The following is an 18,735-nucleotide window of genomic DNA, read 5'->3' as shown; positions in this document are numbered from 1 at the left end:
CAGATGGCGGGACTGAAAGAGCTGTAACACAAATAGGGCTGAAATACACCCCCCAGCTTACCAATTTGTGGGTGACTAGAAGGAGAGAAGAGCTGCAGCCTTCAGGGAACCCAGATGTAGGGGCTTCCCAAGCCAGGGCTGTGACACCCTCTTAGGGGCTCTGCAGTTCCAAGCTTCCAGGTGCCACCATGCTCCCCTTGTCCAGATGCAGGTGCCCACTGTAGAAACTGCATGCTATACATCTGGTCCAGCCACAGTCAGATGTGCACAGTGATCAGACCCCACGCTCACTTGCCCACACACCCCTTGCTGTTCCACGCCTGGATCGCCCTTGGCAGGTGTGGGATCGGGGCGGTAGCTATAGCTGAGAGGGCCAAGTGGGCGGAATGAGCCCAGCGGCGCAAGCAATACTTAGGCAGAAGGCGCCTCCAGCCACAGAGGTTTCCAGCTGGCGAAGCACACCCAAAGGATCCCATGACAAGAGGACTGATAGTGTTTGACTTCAAGGCATATTATAAAGCCTAATGATCAACAGAGTGTGATATTAGTGAAGAAAAGAGAAATAGATAAATTGAATAGAATAGAGTCCAGAAATAGACCCACATACATACAGAGGGTCCCTGACTAATGATGGTTCAATCTATGATTTTTAAATTTTGAGATGATGCAAAAGTGACTTGCATTAGTAGTATACAGCAGTCTCCCTTTATCTGCAGGGAAGACATTCCAAGACCTCCAGTGGTTACCTGAAACCAAGGCTAGTAAAACCCTATATATATACTCTGTTTTTTCATATGCATACAGGTCTATAATAAAGTTTAATTTATAAGTTAGGCACAGTAAGAGATAAACAACAATAACAAATAATAAAATAGAACAATTATAACAATATACTATAATAAAAGTTATATGAATATGGTCTCTTTCTCTCTTTTTCCCCCTCTCTCAAAACATCTTATTGTACTATACCGTTGGTAACTGAAATCACAGAAAGTGAAAGCACAGATCAAGGGGGATTGCTGTGCAAACATTCAGTTTTTCACTTCAATACACTATTCAATAAATTACAAGAGATACTCAAGACTTCATTATATGAAATGGGATTTTTTTTAAAAAATGATTTTGCCCAACCATAGGCTAATGAAAGTGTTCTGAGCACGTTTAAGGTAAGCTAGGCTAAGCTATGATGTTTGGTAGGTTAGATGTAATAAATGCATTTTTGACATACAATATTTTCAATTTACAATGAGTTTAACCCCATCATGAGTCAAGAAGCATCTGTATAGTCAACTGATGTTTGAGAAAGGAGCAAAGGCAATACAGTGGAGCAGAGGTAGTCTTTTCAACAAATGGGACTAGAAAAACTGGAAATCTACACGCCAAAAAAATGAATCTTGATCCAGACCTTACACCCTTCACAAAAATTAACTTGAAATGGCTCATAGACATAAATGTAGAATACAAAGGTATAAAACTCTCAGAAGATAACATAGGAGAAAACATATAGTCTTGGGTTTGCTGATAACTATTTATTTATTTTAAGTTTACAAAATTGTGTTTTTTAGAGAGATGGGGTCTTGCTATGTTGCCCAGGCTAGTCTCAAACTCCTCGGCTCAAGTGATCTTCCTGCTTCAGCCTCCCAAAGTGCTGGGATTACAGGCATGAGCTACCACAAACAGCCATGGTAATGACTTTTTAGATCCAACACCAAAGGCATGACCCTTTTATGAAAGAATTTATGAATGGGACTTTGTTAAAACTAAATACTTCTGTTCTTCAAAAGACACGGCGAAGAGAATGAAAAGACAAACCAGACTGAGAAAATATTTGCAAAAGATTTAGGATGAAGGGTATCAAGCTATCATCCAAACTATACAAGCAACTTGTAAAACTCAACAGTAAGAAAATGAACAACCCAATTAAAAAGTGGACAAAAGTCGGGCATGGTGGCTCACACCTGTAGTCCCAGCTACTTGGGCGGCTGAGGTGGGACAATCACTTGAGCCCAGAAGCTTGAGTCTACAGTGAGCTATGATCATGCACTCCAGCCTGGGTGACAGAGCAAGACCCCATCTCTTAACAAAATAAATAAATAAAAATAAATGTAATGGACAAAACACTGGAACATACATCTCACCAAAGAAGATGTACTGACGGCAAATAAGCATATGAAAAGATGCTTAACATGGTATATTATTAGAGATTTACCAATTAAAACAATGAGATACTACTATACACCTGTTAGAATGTGAAAAATCCAAAATACTGATAAAACCAAATACCTGAGAGGACATGGGACAATGAGAACTCTTGTTTGTTGCTGGTAGGAGCACAAAATGGTACAGCTACTGTGGAAGACATTTGGGCAGTTTCTTACTAAACTAAGCATGCTCTAACTGTGTCATCTAGCAATTGTACTCCTTGGTATTTACCCAAAGGAGTTGAAAACTTATGTCCCTACAGAAACCTGCACACGGATGTTTCTAGTGGCTTTATTCATAATTACCAACCCTTGGAAGCAACGAAGATATCCTTCAGTAGGTGAATGAATAAACTGTGGTACATCCAGATAATGAAATATTATCCAGCTCCAAAAAGAAATGAGTTAACAAGCCATGAAAAGACAGGGAGGAAATTTAAATGCATATTTCTAAGTGATTTGATTCAGGGCAGAGGACTACACAAGGCTGTGAACACTGGGAAGTTAGGGTCACTGTGGGCCTTTTTGGAGGCTGGCTACCATGCAAAGTTTTTCACATTTATCAGAAGAAAGTAGTTCTTAGTATTTATCTACGATTCTTTCAATCTGCCATATCAACAATCATCCCTCTTTACAATCCTAAAATTTTTGATGTGTGATACTCTCTCTCTCTCTCTCTTTCTCTCTCTCTCTCTGTTTCTGGATGAACTTGTTAGAGATTTGTCTATTTCAAAGAAGCAACTTTTAGATTTCTTAACAGTAGCTAATGCATGGTTATTTTATATTTAATCACCTTGCTGTTTTCTTTATTTTTCCCCTTTTATTTTCTTATGAGTTTGCTCTGTACTATGGTTTTTGTTTTTTTGTTGTTGTTTTTTTTTTTTAGAGATGGAGTCTTGCTATGTTGCCAAAGCTGCAATGCAGTGGCTATTCACAGGTGCAATCACAGCATGCTACAGCCTCAAACTCCTGGGCTCAAGTGATCCTCCTGACTCAACTTCCTGAGTTATTGGGACTACAGGTGCATGCCACTGATTTTTAACTTCTTGAGTCTAATCGTGAGCGTATTTTCAGTCTTTCTTAGTTTCTAACTTATGTATTTAGGTTATAAGTTTCCTTACTAATACTGTATTTAGCTGCATCCTACAAATTTTGGTATACAATGTTTTCATTTCCTTTTAGTTCTAAATATTTTCTAATATCTATTATAATCTATTTTAAAGCTATAAATTAATTTAGAAATATGTTCTTTTGTTTTTCTTAGTTTAATTTCTAAATATGTCTAGGCTTGTGATTATTTTTTGTTATTGATTTCTAACATCATTGTACTGGCATCATAAATGTGGTATGTATGTGTCCTTGCTTCTTGTTCATATTTGTTTTGTGGCCTAGGCCCATGGTCAAATTTTACATATTCCATATAAATTTAAGAATAATACACATTCACTAATTGTTGAATGAGGGGCCCATTAGATCAAGCTTATTAATTACTTAAATCTTCTACATCCCTAACAACATTTTATGTATTGCATTTATAAGTTACTCATATGTATTTTTAAAAGCTCTATGATGATGATGATGATTATAGATTTTTGCATTTCTTCTTAAAATTCTACAAGTTTTGCTTTCTATATTTTGTGGCTATATTGTTAGAGGAAAACTACATTATATACTTCTGGGGGATTGTTTCTTCTATTTTTATATGAAGATCCTCTTTATTCATAATAGTGCTTTTTGTTTTAAAACCAAATCTGTCTGTTATTAATAAAACGGCATCAGCTTTTCATTTTCACTAGTATTTATCTACTGTTACCAGTGGAGGGTGGCCAGGTTCTTGGCATTTTGAAGAAGGAATTGGAAGAAATGCACAAACAAAGCAACAAAAGAAATAAAAGTACACTCCACAGAGTGGCAGTGGGCTAGAGGAAGCAGCTCAAGAGAGCCAGTTACATAATTTTCTGGAGTTTAAATACCCTCTAAAGGTTTCCATTGGTCACACCCTATGTAAATGAAGTAGTTGCCCACAGCAAGTTTGATTGGTTGTGGACGGTGACCAATCAGAGGCTGAAGTGAAGTTACAAAGTTACTTATGAAGACTTGGCCTGCAGCCAGTCTGATTGGCTACAGGAGAGAACCAATCAGAGGTACTTTCATTTTTCATCTGCAAGGCAGAAAAGAGGTGATGGTGGGAGGTTGCAAAGGTAGTAGCCTCTGGTCTTTTTGTTACTTGAGCACGGAGAGGCGGGATTTTCCTTTTCAGTTCTAGGAAGTCAGCATGAATCAGCCTTAGGTTCCCTGCCTTCAGACTGTATTCTCCTGCCTTGTCTACTACATCTTTTTCTATCATTTGTTTCAATATTTATGTGTCATTGCATTTTTGTTTTTGAGACGGAGTCTTGCTCTGTTGCCCAGGCTGGAGCGCAGTGGCGCAATCTCGGCTCACTGCAACCTCTGCCTCCTGGGTTCAAGGGATTCTACTGCCTCAGCCTCCCGAGTAGCTGGGATTACAAAGGTGCACCACCATGCCTAGCCAATTTTTGTATTTTTAGTAGATACGGGATTTCACCATGGATGGTAGAAATATTTCCAAATAAATTAGTGATGGGGTAAATGTAAACGATCAAAACTTTCCTGTTAAAAGACAGACATGGCTTTGCCATGTTGCCCAGGTTGGTCTTGAACTCCTGACCTCGTGATCCGCCTACCTCGGCCTCCCAAAATGCTGGGATTACAGGCGTGAGCCACCGCGCCCGGCCATCTTTGCATTTTAAATATGACACTCAGAAATAATCTGACCAGGTGTGGTGACTCACACCTGTAATCCCAACACTTTGGGAGGCCAAGGTGGGCAGATCACTTGAGCCCATGAGTTTGAGACCAGCCTGAGCAACAGAGCAAAGCCCCATCTCTGCAAAAAAAAAAAAAAAAAAGCAAGCAAAAATTAGCCAGGCATGGTGGTGTACACCAGTAGTCCCAGCCACTTGGGAGGCTAAGTGGGGAGGATCACCTGAGTCTGCAGAGGTTGAGGCTGCAGTGAGCTATGATTGCACCACTGCGCTCTAGCCTGGGCAATAGAGTGAGACCCTGTCTCAAAAAGCATCATTAAAAATTCATAAGAAAATAATGTATAGGTACATTTTATTTTGTTTTATGTTCTTCTCTAATCTGAGATTCTCTGTCTTTTAACAGGAAAGTTCTGATCATTTACATTTACCCCATCACTCATATATTTGGAAATATTTCTAACATCCTATTATGGATTTGCTATTTGCCCTGTTTTCTCTGTACTTATTTCTGGCCTTAATAAAGTTTTCTATAGTCCCTTTTCTTTCTTTCTTTAAATGTGAATTTTTAGGTTCATAAACTTTTTAGGTTAATACGTGATATGGCTTGGCTCTGTGTCCGCACCCAAATCTCATGTTGAATTGTAATTCTCAGTGTTGGGTGAGGGACCTGGTGGAAGGTGATTGGATCATGGGGGTGGATTTCCCATTGCTGTTCTCATGATAGTGAGTGAGTTCTCATGAGATCTGGTTGTTTAAAAGTGTGTGGCACTTACCCCTTCTCTCTCCTCCTCCTACTTTGGCCATATGAGGAAGGTACCTTGCTTCCCCTTTGCCTTCTGCCATGATTGTAAGTTTCCTGAGGCCCCCCAGGTATGCATAACTGTGAGTCAATTAAATCTCTTTTTTTCATAAATTACCCAGTCTCAGGTAGTTCTTTATAGCAGTCCAAGAACAGACTAATACAATAAGTTAAGATTTCTACTCTCCTCACAAACAAATAAGGACTTTAGAATATTTTAACTCCTTCCTTCGTATCTTAACATCATAGTATTTCCCAGTATTTTGGTACTCTACTGTTTTTATATACCTCAAATTTGTTCAGGCATGGCCAGATCCACATGCTCAAATGACTAAAATACTAAGAGAACTCCAAACAGTGGTTCAAACAAGAGAGAACTATATTTCTTTCTTGCATGCAGTCTAGCAGTAAGCAGGTAGCCCAAGGCTGCTAGGCTGCTCTGCTCCATGGGATCATCCAAGACAGGTTTCTTCTGTGTTGTTCCTCTCCCCTTCCTTCCCCAAGGTTGAATCTTGGCACTGGAATGTTCTTAACCACAACACCAAAACCTTCAGAGCTGTCTTAACTACCCAAATGATAACTCACCTCTACCATGTCCACATCCTACCCAATGGGGAGAAAGACAAAGTTGAACACAAGCAACTTCTTTTAAGGAAGTGACGTGGAAGTGCAGATGGTTGTTCTTTGCTGCAAGGATGGTTGGGAAATGTGGTTTCTGGTTGGGTGGCCCAGTGCCCAACTAAAACTTGGGGGCTTTTGTTACTATAGGGAAGAAGAGAAGAATGGGCTCTGGGGTGTAGATATCATCAGAATCCTGTGCCCCCTTCTGATTTTCTCCATGTTTGCTTCAACCTTAGGAAGCCTCCCCACCAGTAATGGCAAAGATGACCACTAACAATAGCTTCATAGTCTTCCATTTTAGTAATTCTAGAAAAAAAAAAAAAAAAGGAGAGTGGGTCTTTAGGATAGTTTCAGCTAAAGTCTGGGGTTTCTTTAACTGGTCTAATGTGGATCACACCCCCATCACTAAACTAGTCACTTTGACCAGGAAGATGCATCCCCCTGGCAAACAGGTGTGAGTCACATGGTCACCCCTGGAAGGTAGGTGGGGCAGGATTACCCCCACCTGAACCACACGGCCTGAAAGTAGAAGAGTGGCGCTCAAAAGTCAAATGATGAGGTGCTGTGACCACCCGAATGATTGCTAAATAAGCCACATAACAGATGACCATTAGACTTGTCTGTCCCACAGGGTCATTGGATGGTCCAGGGAGGTTGAATGCATTTTTCAAATCCAAGTAAATAAATGTGGAAGGTGATGTTAATGATAAAATTTTCCTCACACTTCTCATGCTGGGAGAACTCCTTCTCATCTCTTACTACTCATTCATTCAGCACCAGTGTTAACCTCTGTTATGTTGACCATACTCTTTGATAATTATTTACTTACGTGTCGGTCTCTCAGTTCTCCAATAACACATTCCTTCAAGTGAGGGCTCCTCCAGAGCTATAATCCATATGTGTCCTATAGTCCTCAAGGCACAAAGTGGGCATCAGGAGACTAGACTTGTTAAATGAAAGAAGGATAAACTATCAGTGATTCTCAGAATAGACATCCTCCCTCCAATTTTTAGCCTTTTTAAAACCTTTGGAAATCATTATTGGAAATGCATCAGCCAAATCCCAGGGAGTTCTGCAGGGGTGAGGGGAGGAAATGTGCGACCAGATTATGTTCTTTATACAAATATATCTCCTAACAACTGGAAAACAGCACCAGGCATTATTTTATTCATGGAACTCAAATCAAATCACCAAGAGGCAAAGACCTAAGTAGGAGGAAGTTCAGCAGATAATTGACTAATCAGAGCTGCCTTCTCATCCTATTTGATTCTAGGGTTAAAGAAAATCTGTGTTGTGCAATCCATTTATAATCTAAACACATACATGACTTTCTCCCCCTGAAACACCAATGCTCCCAGTTTAACTGATACTGAAAACTCTGCCTATATTGGAGGGGAAAAGAGCTGAAGTCCAGTGGATGTAGCTAGTGGAGGAGTGCAGGAGACATAAATGGAGAGATAGCAAAGACACAACAAAAGTTACTTGGAGGAACAAGAGATCTCCTGGAGAAGGTGTCCAAGTGGCTTCTTAGGATACTCCACTTATGGGTCTTCTGGGTAGGCCTTTTGGATACTAATAGCTACCATTTATTGAGCCATTGCCATATGCCAGACGTTGTGGTAAGCATTTTTAGTGCATTATCTCATTTTAATTCTCAGAACAACCTTGCAAGCTCAGTATTGGTACCCCCATTCATAGATGAAACTGAAGGTCAGAAGATTGCAGTGATTTGCTCATTGCCACACAGTTAAGAGCTACAAAAGCCAGGATTTGAATCTCTGCAGATTAGATTTGACTCAAAGCTTCTGCCCTGGGTCCTTAACTATCCTCACAAAACCACTTTTTTTTTTCTTTTTGAGATGGAATTTTGCCCTTGTCACCCAGGCTGGAGTGCAATGGCACTATCTCGGCTCACTGCAACCACCACCTCCTAGGTTCAAGAGATTCTCCTGCCTCAGCCTCCTGAGTAGCTGGGATTACAGGCATGCACCACCACGCCCAGCTAATTTTTGTATTTTTAGTAGAGACAGGGTTTCACCATGTTGGCCAGGGTGGTCTTGAACTCCCAACCTCAGGTGATCCACTGGCCTCAGCTTCCCAAAGGGCTGGGATTACAAGTGTGAGCCACGACGCCCGGCCCACAAAACCATTTTTGAGGCAGCTAGTATTTCCTCCATTCTACAGATGAGGAGACTGAAACCCAGGGATGACTCAACTTGCCCAAGTGACACAGAGAGTAGCAAAGCCAAACCAGGTCTTTCGGACTCCAAAATCTCTTCTGCTTTGAAGATAGAAGAAGAGCAACGGCGAGGAGTGAGAACGTGCCAGAAGGCCCCTGCAGGCCAGGCACTGCCCTTTCCTAGGGCACAGCTCCTACCTACCCCCAACCTCCACAATTAAGTCACTTTCCAGAATTTTCTTTTCTCTACCTCTGCCCCAGTGTGGCACCTGAACTGAACAGGGACTGGGTGGTTCTTGGGGGAGTCTAAAACATACCTTCGCAAAGATTCCCTAGGAAAGGAACATCTAGGGCACCACCAGCCCTGATGCTCCCATTCCCACACATCTGAGCAAGGCCTGTGCGTAAGACTGGCAAGTGCTTGAACCAGGAGGCAACCAAACTGGGCTCAAACACAGCCCGCCGGTTTTGACCAATACCAGCAGCTCCCCTTTTCAAAGCATCTATTCTGGGACAGACATTTCACTAGGAGTTTCCTCCATGTTTTAAAATTTAATAGCCACCCCCCCCCCCATGATTGGCCCTATTTTACAAAAGAGGAGCCTCCGACTCTTGGGGATGAAGCGACAAGCACAAGGACAGAAAGTCCTCACGAGCTTGGGACTTGAACCCACTACGGCCCCAGATTCTGCTGTTGCCCGGGAGTAGAGGAGGGAGGAGCTGCCAGGGCGGAGGGAGGCGGCGAGAGAAGGCAAGCTCCCAGCAGCGCGAGCTGACGATAGCAGGTGTTTTTGTTTTGTTTTGTTTTGTTCTGCAGCACTCTTTCAGTCAGCATCGTTCCTGGATTTTTTTCTCCCTGCTGAGCGGCATAAAAGGGTGGGGCCGCTTCCCTGCAGCAGAGGCAGAGGCGGCGGCGGCAGCGGCTGCAGCATCATTCGCGGGCAGCGGCGGAGACCGAGAGCTGCAGAAAAGGGTGGGGTCGCCTCCCAGGAGAAGAGGCGGTGGCGGCGGCGGCTGCGGCATCCTCGCGGGCAGCAGCGGAGGCAGCAATGCTCAGTCTCCGCTGGAGGTGATGGCCTCCCAGCCCTGCTAGGTGGCCGGGTGCACTAGGACGCCGGCAGGAAGGAGACTCGAGCCCGGTCCGCGGACCCTGCGGCCACACCGCCCGGCCCCTCCTCTGCGCCATGGCTTAAGCCTGTAGCCACCTCTCCTCACGTCGCCTCGCTCGACCGAGGTCTGTGCGCCGCCGCAGCCGCAGGGAGGGGCGCGTCCCAGACACCCTCGCCGGGGACTCGGGAACGCCGTGCCTCTCACCCTTCGGCGCCCGCAGCAGACTGCGCTCCCAAAGGCGTTTGCGACCGGTAATCGAGGGACTCTACAGACTCTCTTAGGATAGCTCTCCCCGGGTGCTCGCTGAGGGAGGAGGGCGAACTAGCTCCGGCTGATCGAGGGTAGAAAACGGTGGGAACCACATTGGCCGGTCAGGATCGGAGGCTGAAGGAAGATTAGAGACTTGCTTTAGAACCACAAGAAGAAAGAGGAGGCCGGCTTTTCAGCTAGCATCATGGCGTGGCCGTGCATCACGAGGGCCTGCTGCATCGCCCGCTTCTGGAACCAGTTGGACAAAGCGGACATCGCTGTGCCGCTGGTTTTCACCAAGTACTCGGAGGCCACCGAGCACCCGGGCGCCCCGCCGCAGCCACCGCCGCCGCCGCAGCAGCAGCAGCAGGCGCAGCCGGCGCTCGCGCCCCCCTCAGCGCGCGCGGTTGCCATAGAGACGCAGCCAGCCCAGGGCGAGTTGGATGCAGTTGCCCGGGCAACGGGGCCAGCGCCTGGGCCTAGCGGCGAGCGCGAGCCGGCGGCGGGCCCCGGCCGGAGCGGGCCGGGCCCGGGCCTGGGCTCCGGTTCCACCTCCGGCCCCGCGGACTCGGTGATGCGGCAGGACTACCGCGCCTGGAAGGTGCAGCGGCCCGAGCCCAGCTGCCGGCCGCGCAGCGAATACCAGCCCTCCGACGCGCCCTTCGAGCGCGAGACCCAGTACCAGAAGGACTTCCGCGCCTGGCCGCTGCCGCGCCGCGGAGACCACCCGTGGATCCCCAAGCCAGTGCAGATCTCTGCGGCCTCCCAGGCGTCGGCGCCCATCCTCGGGGCGCCCAAGCGCCGGCCGCAGAGCCAGGAGCGCTGGCCAGTGCAGGCCGCCGCTGAGGCCCGGGAGCAGGAGGCGGCCCCCGGCGGAGCGGGTGGCCTGGCGGCCGGAAAGGCGTCCGGGGCGGACGAGCGCGACACGCGCAGGAAGGCCGGGCCTGCCTGGATGGTGCGCCGCGCCGAGGGCCTGGGGCACGAGGAGACGCCGCTGCCCGCGGCCCAGGCCCAGGTCCAGGCCACCGGCCCCGAGGCTGGCAGGGGGCGCGCCGCGGCGGACGCCCTCAACCGGCAAATCCGCGAGGAGGTGGCGAGTGCAGTGAGCAGCTCCTACAGGTGAGACGCGGCCGCTGCTAGCGCGGGGGAGTCACCACACAGACCCTCCCCGCGGGCTGCCCGGGGCCCAGGACCCTCAGCGCAGGCCTAGCGTGCAGCCTCCCTCCAGTCCCAGGCCACACCCTCTCCCCAGCCGCCTCCCAGGCCACCTCCCGCCGAAGCCTTCTCTTCTGCCCTGTCCTATGCGCAAGCTGTTAGTATTTTCCATCTCAGCCTGCCTGGCTCTTTCACTTTACCTCTGTAGCCCTTTTCTCCATCCCTCCCACCTCAGATCCCTGCCTGCCCACAGAGACCCTTTGCAATGTCAGCAGAGGCTGTGCTTCCGTCCTGTCCCCACCCAGCTCACCTGCTGCGTTAGCCTGGATGTTGCCCTTTGCAGGGTCCCCATTCTTCCAGAAGAAGAATTCTTTCCAAGTGGCCTCTCGCCCTCCTCCCTAGCCCAGTTCCCTTGGCCCTTCATTCTTTCCTCCCTCTCTCAGTCTCTGGGCAACACCCAAGCACCATACCTTTTTCTAGATTACCCACAGGATCTTTACAAATCACCCCCCACCTTCCACCGCTGGAACTTTGAAGTCATTGTCTTTCTACCTCTCCCTAGCTGTGACATATTGGGCAAGTTTCCTAACCTTTCTGGGCCTCAGGTTCTTATCCGTAAGATGTAATTGGTAATAGACATCTCTTAGGATTGTTCACACTTTTATTGATTTAATATTAAACATTTTATTTTTATTTAATTAATATTAAATATTCAACATATTTTTGAGTGCCTACTATATGCCAGCAGTGTGCTGGACATTGTGAGGATTAAATGAGACAATCAGGAGAACAGCTCGTGCCTAGCACATAGTGGTAATTAGCACATCTTGGTTCCATTCCTACATTCCACATGATGCCTTATGATCCTACTTCCTGGAGGCCTCCAGCCTTCTCTGCTATTGAGGCATCTTCTTTCTCTCTCCTTTCCCTACATGTTCCCCAAATGTCTCTCATTCTCTTGCCACCAAAAACCCCTTTCTCCAGCACACTCAATTCCTTGCAAATGAATGCTTTCAAGCATGAAAATCTCTGTCTCTTTCCTTCTAGAATTTTCCCTCTGCTGCAGCTTCAGCCATTCCAGTCTGCTTTCTTGCCCTTCATCCATCCAGTATATACTTCTGAAGTCTTGGCTTTCAATTCTCCCCTTATGTTTCAACCAACATCAATTAGCTAACAGAACACAGTTGACTCTGGACATGCAACATTGCATTTGGGGTCTCTCGGGGAAGATGTGTATGAATAGTAATTGAGCTAGAGGTGTTCAAAATGCAGCTTATGGGGTCCTTTATCAATGCCACAGCTTTCTGCTGCCTCCTTCCTGCAAGAGGGCGTGGGAGGCGGGAAGGACTAGAGAGTTAGTCCTTTGCCAAGACTCTGTATGTAGCCTCATGTTAGACTAATGTCCTTCTCCAGTGAACATTACCAATACTCTCTCATAGGCTGAGGAAAGAATAGCATATCCAGACATCCTTCATGTTAAGAGAAAATCTGTCCCCCAACTCCTACCCCTGCATTTCTCATCTTCCTGAATTCCACCTCCCACTTGGCATCTCTCTCTTGGTTTATTGCTATCACAACAACCACACTGGGAACCCAGGAGTACAGCACTTCCTTTGAGCTCTTGGTCAAACAAGGACATAAATCCTTTTCCTTGAATAGCCATGACATGATAGAATGTTCACTATGTTTTTATGCTACTACCAAGCGGGGAGCAAAAGAAAAGAGGGGAAACAAACAAGCAAGAGACATAAAAAACAAAGGCAGGATGTAGTTTTCTAGTTCTGCTATGGCTTGCTTGCTTCAAGACCCTACTTCATTTCTTGATCTTCCTACCCTGAGAAGCCCACGTCTGGCCCAACATCATAGATTACTGGCCTGGCCTCTTCATCTTCCCACTCTCATTCTAGCACCCTGTGGCAGGTGGAACCTTACTACCCACTAGCAGGAGCTGTCTCTTCTCACCACCATACAGTCAATGCCAATCAAGAGAGATTCCAGATTCTTAAGCCTCCTTGGGTGATCCTGCTCAGTTTATGATTTCAAGTTGGCAGGACTTGCTTTGTTTATGGATGAGTGGCCTGTCAGTCAAGGAATGACCACATCCTTTGGATATAACGCACTCCAGATTTGGGGTTGTACCTTGTTCCATATAGCCTTTTTCCTCAAAACAACAGTTTAACTGTGCAGTAAGCATGTCGTGCTTCACATGCCATGCTTCACATTACACACATACTGGAAATGACTGGATTTGGGGGGGAAGGCTATGCCCTCGGAGCTGGTGAGAATGATTATTTTTAGCACCTATCAATTCTATCAACCTGTCAAAAAAATCTTTGAACACCTCAAAAAACTTTTTAAATTTAGGTCTTTCGTAAAATTTAATTATACCTATGGCTTTGGGGCCAGGAGTACTATTTTGCTATATAATCAAAAGGGTTTGAAATATTAAGGGAATGATTATTGCTAAGAAACATCAATTTCTTTAATGAACAATTTAAGTGCGTGACAAATTTGATGTGAAATTTAACGGGTTTTTTTTTGTTCCAGAATAAAAATTAACAAATAATTGAGAAATTCACTTTGATTGAAAGTAGATATAAAGAAATAAGCTATTCAATACATTAAATACACTGTAAAGAAAAAATGTTTGGCAATTATAAGCTTATCTAGAACATTGATTTTCCTTCCCTATTGTCTCACATTCTTTTCCTTGCTATGATTCTAGGATATCTTCTGAATTTAAGTAAGTACCATGTCCACTGACATAAGATGGGCCTTATGTCGCCTTAGAAGGCTTAGAAGCCAAGCTGTGCTCCACTTCAATGATAATTTGATTTACAAACCCTTTTCTTCTGCCATTCTACATAAATTATGGTGTGTTTACACCACAGTGACTGGTTCATCTCATGGACTTTACAAATGACACCTGCCACATGACATCAATGTGAACAGTCTGCTTAAACAGAAAGGGACACACAGTCCGTCATGTAAAATAGACATTCAAAATTCAGAATCATATACATGCTCGTTGTTTTACTTTACAATTTACAGTCATAAATAACATTAGATACCCTTTGACATTATGGTTTTGAGAAACCTTCCCTATTCAATAGCTCGTCTAATTCCCAATCCATTCATATCAGCCTGAGATTTTTGCATTCAAGTAGTATCCAAGATAGCTTTAGGATTATTCACAAACATGAGTTTGATTAATTTTTAATACATTGATTTTACATAGATGATATTATAAAACTGAGACGCATGTCTTTATTACCATTTTTAATGTTAAGGATGGATTTCACTGGGAAGCCATTTGTGACTTTAGACCTGACGTTCTCAATTAGAAAATAGATGAGTCATAAGGAGGGGATTAAAATTCCTCTCCCAGTCAACCCCATTGCCCTGGCCATCAGATAATAGGGGCAGATAGGGTAGCAGCTGCTCCCTATAGAAATGCTAATGAAAAGCTTTTCCTGGAAGAAACCAGCTGAGGCACCAGGAGGTAGAATTAATAAACCAGGGTGAAATACTTGAAAAATAAGAGCAGTAACAAGGAAGTTAGAAAGAAAAGGAGCCTTTAATGTCTGCCCTCCAGCCTTGCATGAAGGTTACAGGAAGACCCATCTGACTTAGTTTATGCTGTGCAGAACTGCCCCATTCCCTAACTGCCCATTTCCCTAATTTCCTCTTGGGGCAATCCCAGCAATGCCTCGAGGCCAATCTTGGATACTGAGTCTACAGCGATGCCTTCCTAGAGCCAGCCATTCAGAATCAATTGTTCTTCTATTCCCTTTTTACTTTCTGAACCCTTATCATTGTCTGCTTGATTGTAAAATACTCTTGTCCATATCTGTCTCCCCGACCAGGTCATGAACACCTGAAGAGAAGGCTGTATTTTGTTCACTCTGTACCTCTCACAGCCTAGGTGCCATATAGATTTGTTGAATCTAATGGAATTTTTAGGGCTTGTTGAAAATTTTATTTATCTGCATATTGATAGAGTCAATTTCATTGAGTTGAATTTTTTTCAGAAAATGATCACCAAGCCCCTGCCATGTACCAGACAAGGAGCTGGGAATACCAATTTTAATGTAAGAAAATTGTGTCTTCCTCAATCAAGTTAAAATCCAAATCCTGGTCAAGCACGGTGGCTCACGCCTGTAATCCCAGCACATCGGGAGGCCAAGGCGGGCAGATCACGAGGTCAGGAGTTTGAGACAAGCCTGACCAACATGGTGAAATCCCGTCTCTAAAAATACAAAAAATTGTACTAAAAATACAAAAAATTAGCCGGGCGTGGTGGGGTGCGCCTGTAATCCCAGCTACTCAGGAGGCTGAGGCAGGAGAATCGCTTGAACTTGGGAGGCAGAGATTGCAGTGAGCCAAGATCGTGCCACTGTTCTCCAGCCTGGGCGACAGAGTGAGAGTCCGTCTCAAAAAAAAAAAAAAAAAAAAAAAGTACAGATCCTACCAGGTTAGCACTAGAGGTAAATGTTCAAACGGAGAAGGGCAGCAAACTTTACAGACCTGACTCTACATGGACCTTCACCTAGGGCAGCAGTCCTCAACCTTGGCTACACATTGGAATCAGTGGAGAACTTTCAAAAGACTGATGCATAGGTGCCTTGCCTAGAAAATCTGATTTCATTGGTCTGGGGTGTAGCCTGGGCAACCAAGTTTTTAAAAACTATTTCAAGTGGGCCGGGCCCGGTGGCTCACTCCTGTAATCCCAGCACTTTGGGAGGCTGAGACGGCAGATCACGAGGTCAGGAGATCAAGACCATCCTGGCTAACACGTGAAACCCCGTCTCTACTAAAAATACAGAAAATGAGCTGGGCGTGGTGGCGGGCGCCTGTAGTCCCAGCTACTCCGGAGGCTGAGGCAGGAGAATAGCGTAAACCCAGGAGGCGGAGCTTGCAGTGAGCCGAGATCGCGCCACTGCACTCCAGCCTGGGCGACAGAGCGAGACTCCATCTCAAAAAAAAAAAAAAAAAGCACTATTTCAAGTGATTCTAATGTGCAACTCACGTTATGATCTACTTTTATAAGACATGCTTCTCAAAATTTAGTACACAAAAGAATCACCTGGAGAGCTTTCTGAAATGCAGATTCCTGGGCCACATCCTCATACATTCTAATTCAATGGGCTTAAAATGGAGCCTAAGTATCTAATTTTTAGCAAGCACTCTAGATAATTTTAATGCAGATGAATGCAAGCTTTACTTGGGAAAAAATTACTTGGTGAGATTTGCTATCTTTAAGCTATTGAGTTTTCCCACATGCAAACATGGCAAAGGTTGCCATTTATTTAAGTCTTTTATGTTCTTCACTTATATTTTGTAATTTTCTCCACAAAATCACATACACATATATACTCATATATATACACATATATACAGTTTTAAAGTTTTATTTCTGTATTTAAATTGTTAATAATCTAACTAAATTTTATCTTCATGAATGGAGTGAGGTAAGTATTGAATTTTTCTCTATATGGAAAGTCATTTATCCTTACACTGTTTTCTAAAGCTTTACTTTTACCCACTAACTTATGATATCTCCTCTATCACATAAGGGTCACATATCGTTAGATATTATATCTGGGTTCTCTGTTCTATTCCATCAGTCTGAGCTAATACTACATTATCTTATTTTATTTTATTCTGAGCTGGCTTTTAATTATTGTTCCTATTGTGAAGAGTTTATTACCTTTTCTAATTTATTATTGCCCATATGCATTAATTTTTGTATGTTAATCTTGTATTCAGGAACCTTATCACACTTTCTAATTAGTTTTGTTTGTAGACTCTCCTGGATTGTCTGTGGAGATAATGTATGTTTTTAGCAAATAAAATTTATTATCTTCCTTTCCAAGATTTATATATCTTGTTTTTTTTTGTGTGTGTTGCTCTGTTGGTTAGGACATCTGGTATGGTTTCAAATAGTAGGTGATAACAAACATCCTTGCCTTGGGATGTGGGAAAGTTTCTAAAGTTTTATCATTAAGTATGAGGTTTGCTTTATGTTTTTATAAGATAAGGTTAAGAAATTTCTATTTATCTTAGTTTGCTAGGGGTTTCTAAAAATTAGTTTGGCTGTTGAATCTTATTGAATGCTTTTTCTCTTATTGAAGGCTCAGCATCAGCTGAGATGATCTGTGATTTTTCTTTTTTAGTCTGTTAATAGATTTTTTTTCTCATATTGAACCATCTTTGCATTTCTGGGATAAATCTTGCTTAGATAAAAATATATTTTATTATGCTGAATTTGGTTTGCTATTTTTTATCTGAAATGCTTGCGTATATATTCATAAATAAGATTGGCCTATAATTTTTCCTTTTTTATATTAGTCTTATGTACTGTTGGAATCAAGGTTATACCTATAAAATTAAATGGGTAGATTCCCCTCCTTTTTAGTTATTTGAAAAAGTTTATATAAGAAGGGCTCCTCCTCAAATATCTGATAAAATTCTCCTTTAAAACTTGCTGGACCTGTTGTCTTTTTCATGGATTTTTTTTTTAACTGTCAATTTGATGTCTTTAATACTGATTCACTTATTCAGGTGTTATATTTCTTCTTGAGCCAATGTTGATAATTTATTTTTTTCTGGAAAAATGTACATTTCTTCTAATTTTATAATTTATTGACATAAAATTGATCATAGCATTATCTTGTGGATTTAAAAATAATCTCTACTTACCTGTAGTTATGTCTCCTTTTTCATACCTAATGTTTATTTGTACCTTCTCGCTTTTTTTTTTTTAGGATTAGTCTTGCTCAGATTTGTTTTGTTTTTTAGTCTTTCCGAAGAATAAATTGTTTATTTTGTCGAGCATCTCTTTTTTCAGTAAATTTTACTCTTATTTTTACTATTCGCTTTCTTTTTGTGCTCTGAGAGGTAGGCATAGGTCAGTTTATCAACAGCCTTGTATTCCTGGCTAAGAAATTTGGATTTGCTTCTATAGACAATAATGAGTCACTGAAAAAATCTAAGCAGAGGGACAACATGGTTTGATTCAAATTTTATAAAGTTCCCACTGGCTGGCTGACCTGGGGAGTTTAGAGAAGGGAAGGCCAATAAGGAGGCTATTGAGATAATTTGGAGAAAATGACAAAGTCTTAACCATGGCTGTGAGATTGGAGATTTATAACATAATACGGGTACAAAACAACAGATCTAAATGACCAATTGAGATGCAAAGAAGAGGATATGGCCCAGGATGACCCTTGTGTTTCTGGTTTTGGTAACTGGTAGTGATGCTAGTCACTGGAACAGGGAATATAGAGGGGGAAAAAGTCAGAAGTGAAAGTTGAGGTACTTTTCAATATATAGAATTTGGGTGGTCTATGGGATATCTAACAAGAGGTGTTTGAGGGTCGGTTGAGTAAATGGATCTGAAAGTTTGGGGAGAGGCCTGGGCTGTAAATATAGATTTGGAAACAATCATCTTGTGGATGTTTCACTTCCTGTGAAAGTCATAGGAAGAGGCAAAATTACCCTTGGAAAAGGAGTAGAGAAAATTAACCAACAGAAAATGGAGCCATGGGGGATACACATATTTGGAGTACTGACAGCAGAAGGGATATCCATGAAAAAGTTGAAGGAGGAGTCCTGTGAGGAGGGAAGAAAGCC

At 43.4% G+C, this 18,735-nt stretch overlaps 1 protein-coding gene and 1 long non-coding RNA gene across 2 annotated transcripts in view; one reads left to right on the top strand and one right to left on the bottom strand.

Moving 5' to 3' along the window:
• Nucleotides 1-6,147: 6,147 nt before the first annotated feature.
• On the bottom strand, nt 6,148-10,359 carry LOC129048718 (uncharacterized). Its single transcript, XR_008511296.1, has 3 exons — nt 9,901-10,359; nt 7,237-7,352; nt 6,148-6,713 (listed from the first exon to the last, which is right to left on the bottom strand). It is a non-coding gene; the product is annotated as an uncharacterized LOC129048718 (long non-coding RNA).
• LOC100441479 (microtubule-associated protein 6) overlaps nt 10,109-18,735 on the top strand; it is a 63,143-nt gene continuing 54,516 nt past the window's right edge. Inside the window, exon 1 of the mRNA XM_024255946.2 lies at nt 10,109-11,064. Within this exon, the coding sequence (XP_024111714.2) occupies nt 10,151-11,064 (914 nt within the window). The 5' untranslated portion in view covers nt 10,109-10,150. The remainder of the gene's footprint in view (nt 11,065-18,735) is intronic.

This window comes from Pongo abelii, chromosome 9 (assembly GCF_028885655.2).
Source record: "Pongo abelii isolate AG06213 chromosome 9, NHGRI_mPonAbe1-v2.0_pri, whole genome shotgun sequence".
In the NCBI taxonomy this organism is placed as follows: Eukaryota; Metazoa; Chordata; class Mammalia; order Primates; family Hominidae; genus Pongo; species Pongo abelii.
Note: the sequence above shows the minus strand (reverse complement) of the source record. Positions and strands in the feature narration are given on the sequence as shown.